The sequence below is a fragment of the Hylobates moloch genome, unplaced genomic scaffold (assembly GCF_009828535.3).
Source record: "Hylobates moloch isolate HMO894 unplaced genomic scaffold, HMol_V3 SCAFFOLD_21, whole genome shotgun sequence".
Taxonomy (NCBI): domain Eukaryota; kingdom Metazoa; phylum Chordata; class Mammalia; order Primates; family Hylobatidae; genus Hylobates; species Hylobates moloch.
This window is the reverse complement of record NW_026652296.1, coordinates 25,869,692-25,889,477: the sequence shown is the minus strand read 5'-3', so window position 1 is coordinate 25,889,477 and position 19,786 is coordinate 25,869,692. Positions and strand designations below refer to the sequence as shown.

At 46.9% G+C, this 19,786-nt stretch overlaps 1 protein-coding gene across 3 annotated transcripts in view; it reads left to right on the top strand.

Annotated features, from left to right (window-relative positions):
- ACSS2 (acyl-CoA synthetase short chain family member 2) overlaps positions 1–19,344 on the top strand; it is a 51,267-nt gene extending 31,923 nt beyond the window's left edge. For 2 of the 3 annotated variants that reach the window (XM_032142480.2, XM_058433099.1), the window contains exons 3-18: positions 4,196–4,287; positions 4,485–4,588; positions 4,846–4,918; positions 5,189–5,264; positions 5,416–5,530; positions 10,814–10,951; positions 11,912–12,082; positions 12,379–12,512; positions 12,702–12,834; positions 12,916–12,972; positions 13,158–13,238; positions 14,694–14,802; positions 17,073–17,141; positions 17,480–17,656; positions 18,244–18,318; positions 18,454–19,344. In XM_032142480.2, the coding sequence (XP_031998371.1) occupies positions 4,196–4,287; positions 4,485–4,588; positions 4,846–4,918; positions 5,189–5,264; positions 5,416–5,530; positions 10,814–10,951; positions 11,912–12,082; positions 12,379–12,512; positions 12,702–12,834; positions 12,916–12,972; positions 13,158–13,238; positions 14,694–14,802; positions 17,073–17,141; positions 17,480–17,656; positions 18,244–18,318; positions 18,454–18,581 (1,732 nt within the window). In that variant the 3' untranslated portion in view covers positions 18,582–19,344. The remainder of the gene's footprint in view (positions 1–4,195; positions 4,288–4,484; positions 4,589–4,845; positions 4,919–5,188; positions 5,265–5,415; positions 5,531–10,813; positions 10,952–11,911; positions 12,083–12,378; positions 12,513–12,701; positions 12,835–12,915; positions 12,973–13,157; positions 13,239–14,693; positions 14,803–17,072; positions 17,142–17,479; positions 17,657–18,243; positions 18,319–18,453) is intronic. The other variant, XM_058433100.1, reaches the window with a different exon arrangement.
- Positions 19,345–19,786: the final 442 nt, after the last annotated feature.

Sequence of the window (19,786 nt, the reverse complement as noted above, 5' to 3'; positions counted from 1 at the left end):
TGGCTCTGGCCTGTAGTCCCAACTACTCAAGAGGCGGAGGTGGGAGGATCACTTGAGTCTGGGAGGTTGAGGCTGCAGTGAGCTGTGATGGTGCCACTGCACCCCAGCCTGAGTGACAGAGTGAGACCCTGTCTCAAAAACAACAACAACAACAAATAAAAAAGAGAAATAGTTCTTTAAGTCTTGGTGAAGAATGATATCAAGGTATATTGTTAAATTTGAAAAATCAAGATGATCAACTTCTACACATAAGATTTGTACATTTTATTGAATGCATATAATAATTAACAAAACAAGATACAGAATAGGGTGTATTGTATGCCATCATTTGTGTAGAAAAAATGAGAATATGTAAACAAATGCATATAGTATATATGCTTATCTGACAGACCTGTCCTTTAAGTAGAGCAGTTCTTCCTACCCCTGTTACCCTGTGCTTGACTGGGGACTATGAGGTATTTATCTCTTTTCTGAACAACATTAAAATCCTTTTTTTTTTTTTTTTTTTTTTGAGACAAAGTCTTACTCTGTTGCCCAGGCTGGAGTGCAGTGACGTGATCACCGCTCACTGTAGCCTTCACCTTCTGGCTTCAAATGATCCTCCCGCCTTAGCCTCCCAAGTAGCTGGGACTACAGGCGTGCACCACCATGCCTGGCTAATTTTTGTATTTTTAGTAGAGATGGGGTTTTGCCATGTTGGCTAGGCTGGTCTCAAACTCCTGACCCCAGGTGATCTGCCTGCCTTGGCCTCCCAAAGTGCTGGGAATACAGGTGTGAGCCTCTCTGCCTGGCCAAATTTTTATTTTTTCTTTTTTTTTGAAACAGAGTTTCACTCTTGTCGCCCAGGCTGGAGTGTGATGGCATGATCTCAGCTTGCTGCAACCTCCATCTCCCAGATTCAAACGATTCTCCTGCCTCAGCCTCCTGTAAAATCCAGTTTTTTAACATTCAATTTTCAAATTTCTGTCTTCAGTGATATCTCAAGGGTCTTATTAAAGATCATAATGATACAGACTTCTTGCAAAGTAATTATTTTGGTCATTCCACACTAGTTGAATTACCCTAGCCCTGTGTCCTACTAAGAGTGGTCCTGTCTGAATATTGATTGTTTCTGGAAAGTTACACAGAATATTGGTAACAGTGTTTTGCCCTGGGCATGGTGGCTCACGCCTGTAATCCCAGCACTTTGAGAGGCTGAAGCAGGCTTGCTTGAGGCCAGGAGTTTGGAGACCACCCTGGACAATATATGGAGACTCTGCCTCTACAAAAAATTTTAAAATAAAAAAATTAGCCAGGTGTGGTAGCATGTGCCTGTAGTCCCAGCTACTCAGGAGGCTGAAGTAAGAGGATTGCTTGAGCCCAGGAGTTGGAGGCTGCAGTGAACTATGATTGTGCCGCTGCACTCCAGCCTATGCAATAGAGTGAGACTCTGTCTCTAAAAAACAAATCACAAAACCCAAACTGTGGTTTGCCAGTAGGCAGGGTGATTGGGAGATAAGAGTGGGGAGAACACTTCTTATTATGTATCTTTTTATGTAGTCCCACTTGTATGTATTACTTATTCAAAAAAATCATAAAATTGGAAAAAACCACTAAGGGAAACATTTATTTATTTATTTTTTGAGACAGGGACTCACTCTGTTGTCCAGGCTGGAGTTCAGTGACACGATTACAGCTCACTGCAACCTTGACCTCCAGGGCACAAGCGATCTTCCTGCCTCAGCCTGCTGAGTAGCTAAGACTACCGGTGTGCACCACCATACTCAGCTAATTGAAAACAATTTTTTTTTTTTTTAGCAATGAGGTTTTGCTGTGTTGCTCAGATTGGTCTTGAACTCCTGGTCTTAGGTGATCCTCCTGCCTTGGCCTCCCAAAATGTTGGGATTACAGGCGTGAGCCAAGAGATTTTCCCATCTCATCTTTCTGAGTGGCTGGGACTACAGGCACATGACACCACACTCAGCTAAAGTTTTTGTTTTTTTGAGACAGAGTTTCATTCTTGTTGCCCAGGCTGGAGTGCAGTGGCACAATCTCGGCTCACTGCAACTTCCGCCTCCCGGGTTCAAGTGATTCTCCTGCCTCAGCCTCCCGAGTAGCTGGCATTACAAGCATGCACCATCACACCCAGCTGATTTTTGTATTTTTCATAGAGACAGGTTTCTCCATGTTGGTCAGTCTGGTCTTGAACTCCTGACCTCACGTGATCCACCCGCCTTGGCCTCCCAAAGTGCTGGGATTACAGGTATGAGCCACCACCTGGCCGGATCCAGCTCAATGTTTTTGGAGATGTGGTCTTGCTATGTTGCCAGGCTGGTCTTGAACTCTTGGCATCAATAGATGGGCCCACTTTGGCCTCCTAAAGTGTTAGAATTACAGGTGTGAGCCACCATGCCTGACCCAAGATAGTATATTTTTTTAAAGTATTTCTCCCTAGTCACTCATTTTTTTTTTTTTTTTAATTTTTTTTTTTTTGAGACGGAGTCTCGCTCTGTCACCCAGGCTGGAGTGCAGTGGCGCAATCTCGGTTCACTGCAAGCTCTGCCTCCCGGGTTCACGCCATTCTCCTGCCTCAGCCTCTCCGAGTAGCTGGGACTACCGGCGCCTGCCACTATGCCCGGCTAATTTTTTTGTATTTTTAGTAGAGACGGGGTTTCACCGTGGTCTGGATCTCCTGACCTCGTGATCTGCCCACCTCGGCCTCCCAAAGTGCTGGGATTACAAGCGTGAGCCACCGCACCCGGCCTCATTTTTATATCATTCTGCTCTATTTCCTTTATAATGCTTATCATAATCTGAAATTATCCTGGTTATATTTGTTATTTGTTTATTACCCACACTATCATTGGAATATAAGCTCCATGATTTCAGGTATCTTACTTATGTTGTTCATTGGTGCCTTATTTCTTCTTTTGTTTGTTTGTTTTAGACGGAGTCTTACTCTGTCGCCCAGGCTGGAGTGCAGTGGCGCGATCTTGGCTCACCACAACCTCCATCTCCCTTCAAGCTATTCTCCTACCTCAGCCTTCCAAGTAGCTGGGATTACAGGCGTGTGCCACCACACCCAGCTAATTTTTGTATTTTTAGTAGAGGCATGGTTTCACCACATTGGTCAGGCTGGTCTCAAACTCCTGATTTCAGGTCATCCACCTGCCTTGGTCTCCTAGTGTGTTGGGATTACAGGAAAGAGCCACCACGCCTCGCCCATTGGTGCCTTATTTCTATACATGTAGATAGCACATAGTAGTTGTTGAATAAGCAAATGAATGCATGAAGGAATGACTGAAGTAAACCAGGCTAAAGCCTAGGAAGGAGTGGGAGGCAAGGCTGAGGAGGTAGACAGAAATCACCTGATACAGGATGGTGATTCTCAAACTTTATTTATTTATTCAAGACGGAATCTCACTCTGTCATCCAGACGAGTGCAGTGGTGTGATCTCAGCTCACTGCAACCTCCGCCTCCTGGGTTCAAGGGATTCTCGTGCCTCAGCCTCCCCAGTAGCTGGGATTACAGGCACACACCACCACACCCAGCTAATTTTTGTATTTTTAGTAGAGACGCTGTTTCACCATGTTGGCCAGGCTGGTCTCAAACTCCTGACCTTTGATCTGTCCACCTTGGCCTTCCAAAGTGCTGGGATTACAGGCATGAGCCACTGCGCCCGGCCAATTCTCAAACTTTAAGTGTGCGTCAGAATCCCCTACTAATTCCTTGTACCATCTTGTAATAAAGAAGCAGATCCTTGGACCCTGTGATTCTAATTCAGTATGTCTGAGCTGGGGCCCAGGAATCTACAAATCCTCTAGATGATTTAGGCACAAGTTATCTGGAGACCCTACTCTGAATAATGCAGTCTTGGTGCCTCATCAGAAGGAATCACATCTGTGATATCACTTCTCCTTAATACATTACTAGGATGGAAGAGAAGGGGCCATCACTCCATTTTGTCAAGGATCAGAGATGGACAGTGCATTTTCTAATGACATACAACATGTGTATAAAGAATCTTGAATGGCCAAAGTATCTGACCAGTCAGCTCAAGATTGGTGATGGCAAGATTGATGGTGGGCAGATAGCTCACCCTCATAGAACAGTTCCAGGCCTTAGCGTCACTGAATGGATTTTATGACTATGCCTGTTTCTTGTTTGGGGAAGAAGTTATACCCCTAATCACTGGTTCTTTCTGGTATGTCTCAGGGAGGGCAATGAGCCAGGGGAGACCACTCAAATCACATACCATCAGCTTCTGATCCAAGTGTGTCAGTTCAGCAATGTTCTCCGAAAACAGGGTGAGTGTGGGGGTGTGGGAAAGGACTGGAGGCCTGGCCTTGGGGTATCTGAGACTTACGGGGAAAGGGCAAGGGATGGAAAGAATTTGGTAGCAGGGGAAGAGAACAGGTCAGCTGGGAGGGAGGCCAGCTGGATGGGAGGGAGCAAGTAGCAGCAAGAAGGGTTCATGGTTCATATTCTGTGCTTTTACCTGCAGGCATTCAGAAGGGGGACCGAGTGGCCATCTACATGCCTATGATCCCAGAGCTTGTGGTGGCCATGCTGGCATGTGCCCGCATTGGGGCTTTGCACTCCATTGTGGTAGGAGTTTGGGCTGGTGAAAAGGGGCAGGCGTTGGGGGTGGGGCTCTGGAGAAGTAGGTTGGGCCTAGATGACGGAGGGTCTTAAATAACAAACTAAGGAGCTTAGAAGGTTTGTGTCATAGGTCCATATCAGTTATTCAGTTTCTTCTAGGACCCTGGCTTAGAGATCCTGAAAGTTTCATGAGCATCCCCTTTCCTTATTCACTCAATCCCTGGGGCTTTCTTCTCTCCCTCAGACTTTCTTCCCTTCCCTAGTTTGCAGGCTTCTCTTCAGAGTCTCTATGTGAACGGATCTTGGATTCCAGCTGCAGTCTTCTCATCACTACAGGTGACTAATTCTCTCACCTCTTCTCCAGAACCCCCCATACCTCAAGCCTTGGTCTCCAATCAGCTCATTGGTATTTGGGGCTACTCAGCATAGAGGGTAGAGACTGCCTGCCTTTCCTCTCCTGGTCCCACCTCAGCTGACCCTCTGTCAGCTCGAATCAGCTGGAAGAGCCAGAGTTAAGAGGCCCACCCAGGAAGGGCCCTGTGGACATTGTGCCCACTAGGCAACATGGTGCTTACTAAGGCCTGGAATGTCTGTTGCTCCCCAAAGATGCCTTCTACAGGGGGGAAAAGCTTGTGAACCTGAAGGAGCTGGCTGACGAGGCCCTGCAGAAGTGTCAGGAGAAGTAAGTGTGTTTGGCTACTGTCTGAGTTGACTGAGCCTTTCCCCAGTGCCAGGTTCCCTTTGTCCCCTCTACCCTAAATGGACATGGGCAGGTCTTGCCAAGTTCCCTTTGAGCCAACAAGGCTACCACTTTAGGCTTTTCTCTTCTCCAGGGGTTTCCCAGTAAGATGCTGCATTGTGGTCAAGCACCTGGGGCGGGCAGAGCTGGGCATGGGTGACTCCCCCAGCCAGTCCCCCCCAATTAAGAGGTCATGCCCGGATGTGCAGGTGAGTCTGGCACTGCTTTGCCTTTCTCCAGGCTCAAATTCCTTCACTTTTCCTGCCTAGAAAATTCCTGATGTCCTTCTTTGCCTGCTCATCAGTATACTGAGGATCCAGGAGCAATTCTAGGAATGCCTCCTCTAGCAGGGCTAGGTGGGAGCTGGAAGACTTTGACCTTAACTGTGGGTAGAGAGACCCTTGTACCTTGAGAACATAGCACAAGCGATTGTAAGGGAGACTCCTATGCTGGTTGGGTATCCTTGTGGGCACGGGGGATCCTCAGGGCCTAGGCTTGTGTTAGAAATGTCTAACTTGAGTGACAATATATAGTCATTTCCATTACTGGGCTGTGATGTGGGGTGGGCTACCTTTGTGACCTAAGGGATGCCCACCTTGGAAGGACCAGAGTCCAGCCCTCACAATATGGCCTTTGTTAGCTTTGGACTCCCAGGCTTCTAGTGGGAATGGTAGAAATGCCCAGTGATGGCCTCCAGGCTGAGGAGCATGAGGGATCAAAGTTCTAGGGTTGAATAAGAGTCTGTGACTTGAGGCTCCCTGAGGGGTCTTGGGGCTAGAGAGGCTTTAGTCTAGTTTAGGGAAGTTGGAAAGCCCAATCAGTGTTAGGGGTTTTACATATATAGGGGCTGGAATCAGGATCAGGAAAATGGAAGCTGGGAGGACCAGTGAGAAGGGAGTATGGGGTTTATGACACACTGACCCTTTCCTCCCACTCCCTGTGTACTTGGACCCTCCTCACTACCCTTTTCATCCTGGGCTCTTAACAGGGTAAGCTGAAAGAGAAATCCAAGCGTGTTCAGCCCCAGGTATCCATTTCTGCACTGCCGTGGGCACCGCTTCCCTGTGTGCTTGTCTGTGTGCTCATCTGCCCTTTGCCTGTTTGCCCCATTGAGGTGGCTGCCAGACCTAACCCCCTTCCCCTTGTCCCTGGCAACTTGCCATCTAAGCCACTGAAGGGTGGTGAAATTAAATGTCTGTTACTGCCTCTGTGAATTGGTATAGAGTATGGATCTTAGAGAGGTAACAGCAGAACCCATTTTATCCTGCTACTCAGGAACTTTGTGGAAGAGGGGACAAGGTAACCTGTCAGAAAACATTTACTGTGCAGGTAGCTGGAGCAGAGCCGAAAGACAGGAGGAGGAGTAAGTGGAGGAGGTTCAGACCCTGACTTTGGGAATTCACTGTCAAGTTGGGGAGTTAGACATGTATTATTAATACAAAGGAAAATCTAAGTTTTATACAGGACAGCAGAGGAGATTCCTAAATACATTTATATAGTACTTTGGGATTTATAAACTGCATATAACTTTGTAATATGATTAAGTGCTAAACTGAACAAAAGTCACATTGTAGGTGGTTCTAAGAAGGGAGGTCCATAAGGGGGTGCTCAAAGCAGATTAGTGTCGAGGAGAGAGTGGGCCTGAAGTCCAGAGACCAATTTTTAGCTGTATGACCTTGAGTAAGTCAATTCTCCCCTCTGGGATTCAGTTTCCTTATTAGTAATGGAGAGATGATAGCACATGCTATAAAAGGAAACAGCTTCCCTTCCTAAAACAACACATAAAGCTCACTATTCCTCTGGGTTTTACCATCTTCACAGGGTGTCTTACTCTAAATCTGCTATGATTAACCTCTTAGGCCAATGGTAGATATAAGCCCCTTTTCTCTATTCTCATTAGCATGGTGGAGACAGATCTGATTCCTAGGGGATACTGCTTTCCTTTTAAAACTCAGGCAGGACCTACACCCTTTCTTTTGAAAGAGGTGACAAACTTAGTGGCTTAAATTGTAATCTCTGGAGCCAGATTACTTGGGTTCAAACCCTGGCTCTGCCATCTGTTACTGTGTAAAACTGAACAAATTACTTAAGCTCTCTCGCTTGTTTCTCCATCTGTAAGATAAGGATAATAATTATACCTATGTTATCGGGTTTTGTCAATATATGTAAGGTGTTTGGCACATAGTAACTACTCAATAAATGTTAGCTGTTCTTTCCTTCCCCTTAATGCGACAGACAGATTGGCATTTCTAAAAGAGAGACCAGAAAAGAAATAACAAACTCTTGTAATTCTTAATACCAGAGACCTTCAGGCCAAAGGCTACTGGATTTTTGTTTCTTGGAGGTGAAAACAACCAGTTTCCAAAATACCAAAGAGCATAAAAATAGGCTTAAAAAGTCCAGGTTGTTGGTCTGAGAATTGCAGTCAAAGCTGCAAAAATCTTTCTGACAATGGGCCCCATATTTAAAAATTAAAAAATAATTTTCAAAAGAGCTGCAAAAATCCTGGCAGGGCTCCAAACCCCTTTATCCTTAAACAATCTTCCAGGGAGAGCCTGGCAGGGTTTCCAGGGACCCTCCTCAACCATGTTGTCTATGAGCTCCCTCATATTCCTCTCCCGTACATGGCAGCTGCCCTCCTTGAGACTATCCTGGTCCAAGGACAAAGGCCAACTCCTCAATTCTTTTTATTTGTTTATTTATTTTATTTATTTTTTTTTTTTGAGACAGAGTCTCGCTCTGTTGCCCAGGCTGGAGTGCAGTGGCGTGATCTCGGCTCACTGCAAGCTCCGCCTCCCGGGTTTACACCATTCTCCTGCCTCAGCCTCTCCGAGTAGCTGGGACTACAGGCGCCCGCCACCACGCCCGGCTAATTTTTTGTATTTTTAGTAGAGACAGGGTTTCACCGTGGTCTCGATCTCCTGACCTCGTGATCCGCCCGCCTCGGCCTCCCAAAGTGCTGGGATTTGTACAAGCGTGAGCCACCGCGCCTGGCCCTCAATTCTTATTTTAGAAAATCCAGACCTTTTCCTTGTTCAGAGCCTGGGGCCTCATAGGCACACACCTTATTCACAATCAAAGTTTGCTCTGCTAATTGAGTTCACTGTGCTTCCTGGTGCTAGTTATCGGTTCCACACCTGGAGTACTCTAACCCCTCCACCTCTGTATACACACCCACCCACAAAAGAAGTAATATTATAAGATTATAAGAGTGCCCTCATTGCAGAGCCACAGTTGTAACTATGCCTTGTCCTTACATGTACTTAGTTCCTGTTCTGTGACAGTTCACAGTGCTGTAGACCAGCACCATTTGTCCAAAGCAGTATTGATACTTCTGGTTGAATACCTTAGTGCCCCCATCTCAAGTGATCATTTGGCAGGAAAATAAGTACCCATGTGACAATGTATGTGTAGATGCATATGGATAGACAAAATCAGGCGTGTTCTTATGTTTTCTAACTGTGAGCAGCTTTCTCTCTCTTCCTTTTTCTAGGCTTGTCGTTTTTATGATGTTCATAATCCAGAAATTTCAAATTCTCTCCCATAAGGGGCAGGTGCTACAGAAAGAAGGGAGTGGCTAGAGAGTCATTTTCTAATTTATCAAGCTATATATCTAACACTCCAGAAGTTTTTTTAACCAAATATGCACACAACAAATTAGCACATATCCTTATAATGGGAGAATGGCGTTTATCTTACACTATGATGTCTACCTGCCAGCCAGGACCATTGAACATACAAGAATCTAATGAATATGAAAGGACTTTGTGACAGCTAAAGCAAACCCCAAACACTCCCCATTGTCACACTCTTAAGTTGTTGTGTTTTGTTTTTGTTTCTGTTTTTGTTTTGAGACGGAGTCTCACTGTGTCGCTCAGGCTGGAGTACAGTGGTACGATCTTGGCTTACTGCAACTTCTGCCTCCTGGTTTCAAGCAATTCTCCTGCCTCACCCTCCCAAGTAGCTGAGATTACAGGTGCCTACCACCACGCCTGGCTACTTTTTATATTTTTAGTAGAGACGAGGTTTCACCATGTTGGCCAGGCTGGTCTTGAACTCTTCACCTCAGGTGATCTGCCCACTTTGGCTTCCCAAAGTGCTGGGATTACAGGTCTGAGCCACTATGCCCAGCCCCACACTCTTAAGTTTAACTCCCAGTAGTCACTGAAATAACCTCTATCTCTCCTGACATTCATCAGTCTTCCTCATCCCACCCCAACCTCTACCCTTGGGGCAATCCAAGGCTTGATGCTTACTAGATAATACTTTTCTCTTTTTGGTGTTTACCACATCCTGTGAGCCCGTTAAGGCAAGAATGACTGTCCTCATTTTTAAAAGGAGAGACTTAAGGTAAAGTGACTTGCCCAAGGTCATATAGCTAGGAAGTGGCAGAACTGGTATTGAAGTACACTGAAGATTTTGGACAAATTCAAGGGATCTAACTTCATTCAGCAGATGGTAGACTCAAAATTGGTGTTCAAAGAGGTGATATAGACAGAAAAGTAAAACAGTTTCAAAGGAGAATTTACAGAAGTTTCAGGATGACAGATCCAGAAGTAATTATCAAAGGCATAGGGGGACATCCTTCTGCTGGGAGAAGTCCACCTTGGTCCTTCTTCACCAACTTGAAGCAAAGCTTCCTGCTGAATGGAACCTGTCCCCTCAAGCAAAAGTCTCTACGGGAAACCCTGTTGGTGCCAGTGGTATAAAGGCAGGAGCAGAGCTAGGGTAGGAAACCCACAGATGTGGATTGGGTCTGGACATGCAGGCAAAAGTGCTTGGACCAAGATCTGTTGACTTATTTTACTACTAACAGGGTCAGGTGCCCACCTCACCTGTAAGCTGTGACTAATTTTGCATTTCTGAATTGTGTGGTGTCCGCATCCCTGCTAATGAGCCTAGTCCCATAAGTACATATGTATGTATGTAGACCTGTGTGTGCATAGTCATTCATCCAATAAAAATTGACTGAGTGCCAGGCACTTTGCTAGGTGTTGGGAGATATGGCAGGGGTCGGGAGGAAAGACGTTTCGCCTCCTTCATAGATGTCACTATCTAGATGGGGAGACAGTAATCAAGTAGACAACTAAATAAAATAACAGGAAATATGTACTGTGTGGGAAAGAAACATGGTGTTGTGATCAATAATAATAGCAGGGTTGGGGGTGGGAATCTATCAGATACTGTTCAGGTAAAGACTTTCCAAGAAGGTGACATTTCAGCTGAGAATTGAAGGATGGGAAGGGACAAGCCAAGGGTTCCTCCTCAGCCTGAGGCCAGGTGAGAGGAGTTCTGGGGTAGAGATGGGGGTAGGATGGCAGGGTGGTTGGAGTACTCAGTAAGCTTGGGTTCTATTCCATCCTTGAAGGGCCTTCTCTCCCTTCCTGTACTCCTACCTGCCTGTCCCACCTCATTCCCTCCAGGGGCAAGGTACGGGTGTATCTTGTCCCCCTCTTGAGCTGTTCACAGTTCTTCCTTGCCCATCCCTGCAGATCTCATGGAACCAAGGGATTGACTTGTGGTGGCATGAGCTCATGCAAGAAGCAGGGGATGAGTGTGAGCCCGAGTGGTGTGATGCCGAGGACCCACTCTTCATCCTGTACACCAGTGGCTCCACAGGCAAACCCAAGGCAAGTGTGTGTGTGTGTGTGTGTGTGTGTGTGTGTGTGTGTGTGTATTATGTAGGGGTAAGAAGTAAGTTTCTGAGGAAACAAGTAATGAAATTATTTTTTTCTTATAACCCTGAGTTTTGGAAATGTAGCATTGTCTTTTCTAAATCAAATTAAGACATAAATCCTCAATCTGTAGGTGGTGAGGCCCAGGGTAAGACAATTCAGGTGGAGGGTTTCATAGAGCTGACATGGATGTTCTTTCCCTATGCACCCATGGTTTGGTTGAAGGAGAGCTATTCTGTTAACTCAAGGCCAAGGGTGGGCACAGAGATCCCTCTCGGGCTTCTAAGACCGTAACTCTTAGAGTTCACTTCCTTCCACGTGGCACACTATTAACATGTAGTCGTCTGCCAGCACACACTGTGGGAGCCAGAAACACTTAAGAAAACTGTTTCTTCCATTGACTTGAAAGCTATGTCACTCTACCTTCTGCCCACCCCACCCCTAAATTATCTCCATATGCTTTGGAATATCCCTCAGTGAGTCTTTAGAAACACAATTTTGGCCTCTCCTTCATAGAGATGGGGGTAGGGATGGAATAAGCAAAGAAAATTATCTTTTTTTTTCCCACTCACTCTGATGGTGTGTAATTGAGTGTGTGGGCACTATACACAGAGGGACTATTATGAGTGTGCTATGAGTGCTTGTGTGTGAGTGATGTGGGTGGCTCTGAAATACCATCTGAGGGTGCTGATATGAATGATGGATTGATAGACATATGTGTCATCAGGAGTGTGATAAAGGAGATGAGATGGGAGCATGGAGAAAAGGAGGTGGAAGAGAGATGGATGCTGTGAAAAGGGTGCTGGCAGGGCTGGAATCCCTGAGGAGGATTTTCCTCCAGCTCTGCCCAGCCTCCATTTGGTGGTCAGTAGGGGTGGGCATAAGGCCCTAACCTGTTCCCCATTCTTCCCACAGGGTGTGGTTCACACAGTTGGGGGCTACATGCTCTATGTAGCCACAACCTTCAAGTATGTGTTTGACTTCCACACGGAGGATGTGTTCTGGTGCACGGCAGACATTGGTTGGATCACTGGCCATTCCTACGTCACCTATGGGCCACTGGTCAATGGTGCCACCAGTGTTTTGGTGAGAAGGGAGCCACCTGGCCTAGCTGGGGGATGGACACGATTATCCTGGGTGACTACCTCCCAAGGCTGCTTGGTCTAGAGGGAGGGGGACTTATACAATCATCTGTTTTCTGGAGAAAGAGGAGTCCTGAGGGGGTCGCGTATCCTGACTAGGATGGTATCTTGGCTTTTCTGGTCAGAGAGTGAAGATATGGTTGGTCAGAAAGGGCAAAATACTGAACCTGAGGAAATGGTAGGGGGATGAATAGAAGGACTATTAGGAAAGACTGGGAATGACCAGCCTTCATGGGTCAGTTTGAGGGGATTCCCACATATCCGGACGTGAACCGCCTGTGGAGCATTGTGGACAAATACAAGGTGACCAAGTTCTACACAGCACCCACAGCCATCCGTCTGCTCATGAAGTTTGGAGATGAGCCTGTCACCAAGTGAGACCCCTTCCCAGTTGCTGCCCATGGGTATCCCTCAGAGCTGGGTGCTGGCCTTTGTACAGTCTCTTCTTTTCCATTGTGTCAACTCTCTGACCTGGAATAGAGAACGGGGCAAGAGAAAAGCCTGGGTATGTGTGTCTTCCAGTAATACTCAGAGCCTTCCTCTCTCCCATTCCCCTGCCCCAGGCATAGCCGGGCATCCTTGCAGGTGTTAGGCACAGTGGGTGAACCCATCAACCCTGAGGCCTGGCTATGGTACTACCAGGTGGTAGGTGCCCAGCGCTGCCCCATCGTGGACACCTTCTGGCAAACAGAGACAGTGAGTGAAGGGTTCAGAAGGCTGGGGCCCAGGGACAATGTGGGAAGATTGACTCAAATTTCTCATCTCTGACTTCCCCAGGGTGGCCACATGTTGACTCCCCTTCCTGGTGCCACACCCATGAAACCTGGTTCTGCTGTGAGTGATGCTCCCTTGGCTGGTCTTGGGCTAGGCAGGGATGGTGTCTTGGGGCATTTGGCCTAGCTAGATAGTGGAGAACTGGACTGGTGTGTGTGAAGAATTTGGGGTTCTGGGGCTCCTTGGGAGTTGGGTCAGAGTTGTCTCATTCCTCTTCTTGGGTTCTGTCTCCTGTTTGCTTCTAGACTTTCCCATTCTTTGGTGTAGCTCCTGCAATCCTGAATGAGTCCGGGGAAGAGTTGGAAGGTGAAGCTGAAGGTCATCTGGTGAGGCCCTGGCCCTTGGGAGTCTTTAAGGAGAGAGGGAAAGGGTCTGCCAAGGGTACTTTGCTTTAGAGTTAATAACCTAATCTCTCTTGGTAGCTGCTTAGGACTGAAGCTTTATGGTTGGAGGTTTGCTCACTGAGAGACCCTGGAGGGGACCCTCGATACTTTGCCTGCATCTCTTCCTTTTGGGCCATAAGTCTCCTAAGGGCATTTTAAGAGTCGCTGAGATTCCTGATGGTACCTTTCTGGGTCTGGAAGACTTAGTCTCATCTCTTTTGACAAAGATTCTAGAGAAAGGAGGCTTTATAACATAGTGGAAAATCATGTAGGATCTGGAGTCACCCTGCCTGGGTTCAAATCCTAGCTCTGCCTCTTCTGTGACCTCAGATAAGTTACTTAACCCCTCTGAATCTAAATTTTCTAATTTGTAAAATAGAGATAAAATGGTGCCTCTGGCTGGGCACGGTGGCTCACACCTGTAATCCTAGCACTTTGGGAGGCTGAGGCGGGTGGATCACCTGAGGCCAGGAGTGCAAGACCAGCCTGGCCAACATGATGAAACCCTGTCTTTACTAAAAATACAAAAAGTAGCTGGGCATGGTGGTGGACACCTGTAATCCCAGCTACATGGGAGGCTGAGACAGAAGAATCACTTGAACCGGGGAGGTGGAGGTTGTATTGAGCCGAAATCGTGCCATTGCACTTCATCCTGGGCAACAAGAGCAAAATTCCGTCTCAAAAAAAAATAATGCCTTTGTCTCCTATGGTTGCTTGCTTGATTGAGTTAGATAATCCACATGAAGGGGTTAGCAGAGAAACTAACAATTAGTACTTGATAAACATTAGCTGTTGTGATTATTGTATTCATACTTGTAGGAGCCTCACCTGTCCCTTCAACCCCACCCCATTTCACTTTCCCAAGAGCAAGTTAGTAACAGGGGCAGGGCTTACATCCAGGCCTTCTGACTCAGCCTAGAATTCCATCCATTTCATCAATCTGCTGCCAAAGAATGTTACTGATTGGGCAATAATTATTTACTTGGTGTGTGGGCACCACTGTTTTTTAAATGACTGTTTTCATTTGTATCAAACTGGACCTGCTTTCCTCAAAGATTGCCCAAAAGGAGACACAAATTTACTAAACACTTATCAATAATAGAACACCGTGCTAGGCAATTTCCACATACTATTAATTTAATCCTCACAATAACTTTGGAAGACAGAAAGTATTTTCTCTGATTTACAGATGAGGATCCTGAAGCTCAGAGGGGTAAAGTTACTTCTCTGAGGTCACCTAGCTAGTAAGTGGTAGAGCTGGGATTCCAAGCCAGGATCATCTGTCTCCAAAGCCTGCACTTCATTCAGGACACTTTCCCCCACATTTAGAAAAGCTGTAATTATCTTCCAGTGAGACAGCATAGCAAATGTGATCACTGTCCCTTCCTCACTCCCCAGGTGTTCAAGCAGCCCTGGCCAGGGATCATGCGCACAGTCTATGGGAACCACGAACGCTTTGAGACAACCTACTTTAAGAAGTTTCCTGGATACTATGTTACAGGAGATGGTAAGCCTTAGCTGTCCCCCTCTTGCACCTCCCACTAAGACATGTACCTTCCACTTCCATTTTCAGGAAGAGTTGGTGTGTTGCTATAAAATAATACCTGAGACTGGGTGATTTATAAAGAAAAGAGGTTTATTTTGGATCATCATTCTTCAGGCTGTACAGGAAGCATGGTGCTGGCATCTGCCTATGGTGAGGCCTCAGGTAGCTTCCAATCACGGCAGAAAGCGAAGGGAGAGCCAGTGTTTGACATGGCAAGAGAGGAAGCAAGGGAGAGAGGGAGGAGATGCCAGCCTCTTCTAAACAACCAGATCTTACATGAACTCATAGAGTGAGAACTCACTCATTACTGCAAGTACAGCACCAAGCCGTTCATGAGGGATCTGCCCCCCCGCCCTTGACCAAAACACCTCCCACCAGGCCCCACCTCTAACACTGGGGATCATATTTCAACATGAGATTTGGAAAGGACAAACATCCAAACTATATCAGTTGGTTAGGGGTAAAGAAAATCAGAGAAGAATGTGTCCTACATGTCAGTATCTGGTTTCTAGGCAGAGCTACAAAGACTCTAAGGGCAGGAATGAGTATAGCAGGAGGGGTCTCAGAATGGTGCCATCTGAACTTTGATGTATGAGGAAAGATGGACAATGTATGCTGCTGTGTTGAAAGAGATGGGGCATGTAGCAGTGCATGATTATTATGTCATGTTTGTCTTTATGTTTGGAGTCTGTGTTTGTCCATCTATCCATCTACCGATCCATTCATCCATAAGATCTGAGCACTGTGATCCTGTGCCCAGGCACTGATCATGAATAATGTAGTCAAAGTCTCCTCCCTCATGGGGATTCTAGTAAGGGGAGACAGACAAACCCAACAAACATAAATAAGCTTATCTTAGATAGAGATAAGTGCTATTAAGAAAAATAAATAGGGTAGTGTGATAATGAGTGTGTGCAGGGATGGCTACTGTACACGGGATCGTCGGAGAAGACTTCTCTGAAGTGACATTTGAGCAGAGGCCTGAAGGGTGAGAAGGAAACAGGCATGAGGAAATCTGGAGTAAGAGTGTTCTGTGCAGAGGCACACAGCTTGAGATGTCTGAGGAATGGACTGAAGCCTGTGTGGCTGGAGCATAGCAAGCAAAGGGAAGAATATTACATGATGTTGGAGACGTACATAATACAGGGAGGGTCTTATAGGCCATGGTGAGGAGTTTGAATTTTGTTCAAAGTACAGTGGGAAACCTTTTGTTTTTTTTTTTGTTGTTGTTGTTTGGTTTGTTTTTTTTTTGAGACAGAATCTCACTCTGTCACCCAGGCTGGAGTGAGGTGGCACGACCTCAGCTCACTGCAACCTCCGCCTCCCAGGTTCAAGCAATTCTCCTGCCTCAGCTTCTCGAGTAGCTGGGATTACAGGCGGGTACCACCACACCTGGCTAATTTTTGTATTTTTAGTAGAGATGGGGTTTCACCATGTTGGCCATGTTGGTCTCGAACTCCTGATCCACCCACCTTGGCCTCCCAAAGTGCTGGGATTACAGGCATGAGCCACCATGCCTGGCCACCTTTTGGGGTTTTAAGCATGGAAGTGCTAAGAATTGATTTACTGTTTAGAAAATGACTTTGCCAGATTTATGGAGAATGGAGTTTAGGTGAGTATACTATTGCCATGGAACAAATTATCCCAAAAGTTGGCAGCTTAAAATAACAAATATTATCTCACACAGTTTCTGAGGATCAGGAGTCTGTGAACAGTTTAGCTGGGTAGTTCTCATTCTGGGTCTCTTGCGAGTTTCAGTCAAGCTGTTGGTAGGGGCTGTAGTCATCTGAAGGTTTGAGTGAGCCTGGAGGACCTACGTTCATGCTCACTCGCATGGTTGTTAGCAGGAATCCTCAGTTCCTCACCTCACCATAGAACTACTCAAGACATGGCAGCTGGCTTACCCTACAGCAAATGATCTTTGCAATGCAACCAAGACAAGCTAGGTGTCTTCTACAACCTAATCTCAGAAATAACATCCTATCACTTCTGCCAAATCCTGTTGATGACACAGACTAATCCTAGTACAATGAGAAAGAGGACTGCAGGGTTATGAATACTAAGAGGCAGAGATCAGTGGTGCCCTCTTGGAGGCTAGCTACCACGGTAGGCAAGAGTGGAAGCAGGAAGACTTGTTAGAAGGCTATTGCAGAAGGTGTAACAGTTTGGTAATGTGGATCAGGTATCCTACTGTAGGGTTTTTATTTATTAGGTTTTGCATTTCTTCCCAGGCTGCCGGCGGGACCAGGATGGCTATTACTGGATCACTGGCAGGATTGATGACATGCTCAATGTATCTGGTGAGGGCCAGGGGCCACCTTCCCATCTTATTAACTCTGCTCCTCTGACAACACCCAGCCGAAGCCTTCCGCAAAAGCCCAGGAGTGTCCTTTGGCCAGACCATGTACTAAGTGTAGCATTCAGTTCTGGGCCCAGGTTTTAGAGAAGTAATGAACACTGGAATGTGCCTAGAGTAGGGGAACTTGGATGGTGGGGTGACTGAGAGCATGTCATCTGAGGAGTGAATGAAGGGCTTTCTCCGTTTGACCAGACCAGGACTGCCCCATGGGTACAGATGGAGCAGGGGCTGGGGCGGAGGCTGGGATCTCTCTCATGGCACTTCCTTTCCCTTGACCAGGACACCTGCTGAGTACAGCGGAGGTGGAGTCAGCACTTGTGGAACATGAGGCTGTTGCAGAGGCAGCTGTGGTGGGCCACCCTCATCCTGTGAAGGGTGAATGCCTCTACTGCTTTGTCACCTTGTGTGATGGCCACACCTTCAGCCCCAAGCTCACCGAGGAGCTCAAGAAGCAGAGTAAGGAGCCTCCCCGGGCAGGGACTATAGGGTCTGTCTTGGAGGCCCAGTTATCACTGCAAGTTGTTGGGGAGGGGCTAGAGCAAGCTGCTCCCCAAACCACAGACAGATTCCAGGGGGCCCCATGGGCTGATTGCCCTCTTCCTGTTCAGTCTCCACTAGTCTCCCACTAGGATAATAATAATAGCCAACATTTCTAGAATACTTTGTGCCAGTGCTTTAAATGAATTACCCCACTTAATCCCTAGAGTCACCTCCATGAAACAGATCTTGTTACCTTCATGCTAAAGATGACGAAACTGAGACTCATAGAAGTTAAATCACTTGCCCAAGGCCACACTGCTAGAAAGGTGGCATTTAAACTCTAGCAGGCTCATTCTACAGCCTGAGTTCCATAAGATAAAATGAGAGAGTAAAGAGACAGTGTGTTGAGAGCGAGAGAAGCAGTGAACCAGTGAACCTGAGGCTGTCTCTGTGGGTAGGGACTTGAGGAGGAAACAGGTGGGGAACAAAGCCATCTCTACTTTGATTTTTGAAAAGTCTGGCTAAGGGTGCTGAAGAAATGCTTGATGATTTGTTGGTTACAGTTAGAGAAAAGATTGGCCCCATTGCCACACCAGACTACATCCAGAATGCACCTGGCTTGCCTAAAACCCGCTCAGGTATGTTCAGAGGCCTCCATGGATTGGGATGGGCTGAGGCCTGGTGGTGGGGGGGTGTGCGTGGATGAAAGCCTTTGGCAGGGCTGGGGTGGGTCAGTGCTTTCACCAAGTAACTAGAGGTCTGTGGTTCCCCAGGGAAAATCATGAGGCGAGTGCTTCGGAAGATTGCTCAGAATGACCATGACCTGGGGGACACGTCTACTGTGGCTGACCCATCTGTCATCAGTCACCTCTTCAGCCACCGCTGCCTGACCATCCAGTGAACATGATCCTGACCTTTACCTAGGATTCTCCCTGCTCCAAACTTTGCCCATCCTCTTTGCCCCCTCAGGAGTGCTGAGGGCCAGTGTTGACCCACACTACCCTCCCTTGACCAGCTGTCTGGGACTGGAAACCAGCTTTGTCTCCAGGTGGAGATGACATCCTGTGACTACCAGGCAGAAGGGACAGGGCCCAGGTCAGCCTCAGTCTGCTGTGCCCCCAGACTGCAGAGTTCTCAGAACCCAGAACAGGGACGAAAAGGCTACCTCTCCTACCCAAGTTAAGTGTTCAGAGGGGATGTGAGGGCCTCCACTGAAGCAGGGAGGCAGCTGTGTAATCCTATGTCAGCTCTCTTAGGAACACCAGTATATATATATATATATATATATATATATGGCATGCACTTGCCCTTAAAAACAATGATTTGTGAGTCCAGGAACAATTTACTATTTTTAAAATATTTTGCTGCTTCTGTTCTGGGTCTGAATTCCCTTTTGTGCCAGATGCCAGTACTGTCTGCCCATTGGCTCCAGGGGCTGTATGGGCAGATTCAGTCTCCAGTGGGTATTCAGATCATCTGCTTCTTTGAAGGAGTGAATGTTTTGTTCCTAGGGTCAGAGGAGCTTGTCTTCCTTGTCCTCTGTTCCCACCCTCCCCTGAACAGAACCCAGCCCATAAAAGACATTCTCAGATGAAACTCTGTTTTCTTGCCCCCGTCAGGCTCAAGCCCTGTGGTTGTAGGAATAAAGTCTGTGATCTCAAGAAGTGGTGACTTGTTTTCTTAGGTATCTCTGCCCTGAGGCTGTATATTCATTAGCAGCTCTGATTTGTGTGGCAGATGGGAAGGGAGGGGTATTTCCTAGGACTACCCCCAATATCTTCCTTCTAGAACTTTTGGGTTGGGCAGAGCCAAGGAGGCTTCACTGACAGGGCCTTTGACAAGCCCCTGAGCTAAGCAGGAAAGTGATTGAAGCCAGTTCACAACTGTTATGTATGTCCCATCTTGGATGCCTTTCCTCCTGGGCTCCTGCCAGGGCCTCTCATTCCTCCCTGTGATCCAGTAAGAGCATTAGTGGGTGGCTAAGGATTGAAACTTCAGGGTTCCACCTGTAGAGTCTGGTCTAGGGGGACCCTGATTACAGACCAGTCACTTCCCTGCTCTAATACATCTAAAGTGGGCTAACGTAGATTACAGCTCCCCCCTCCC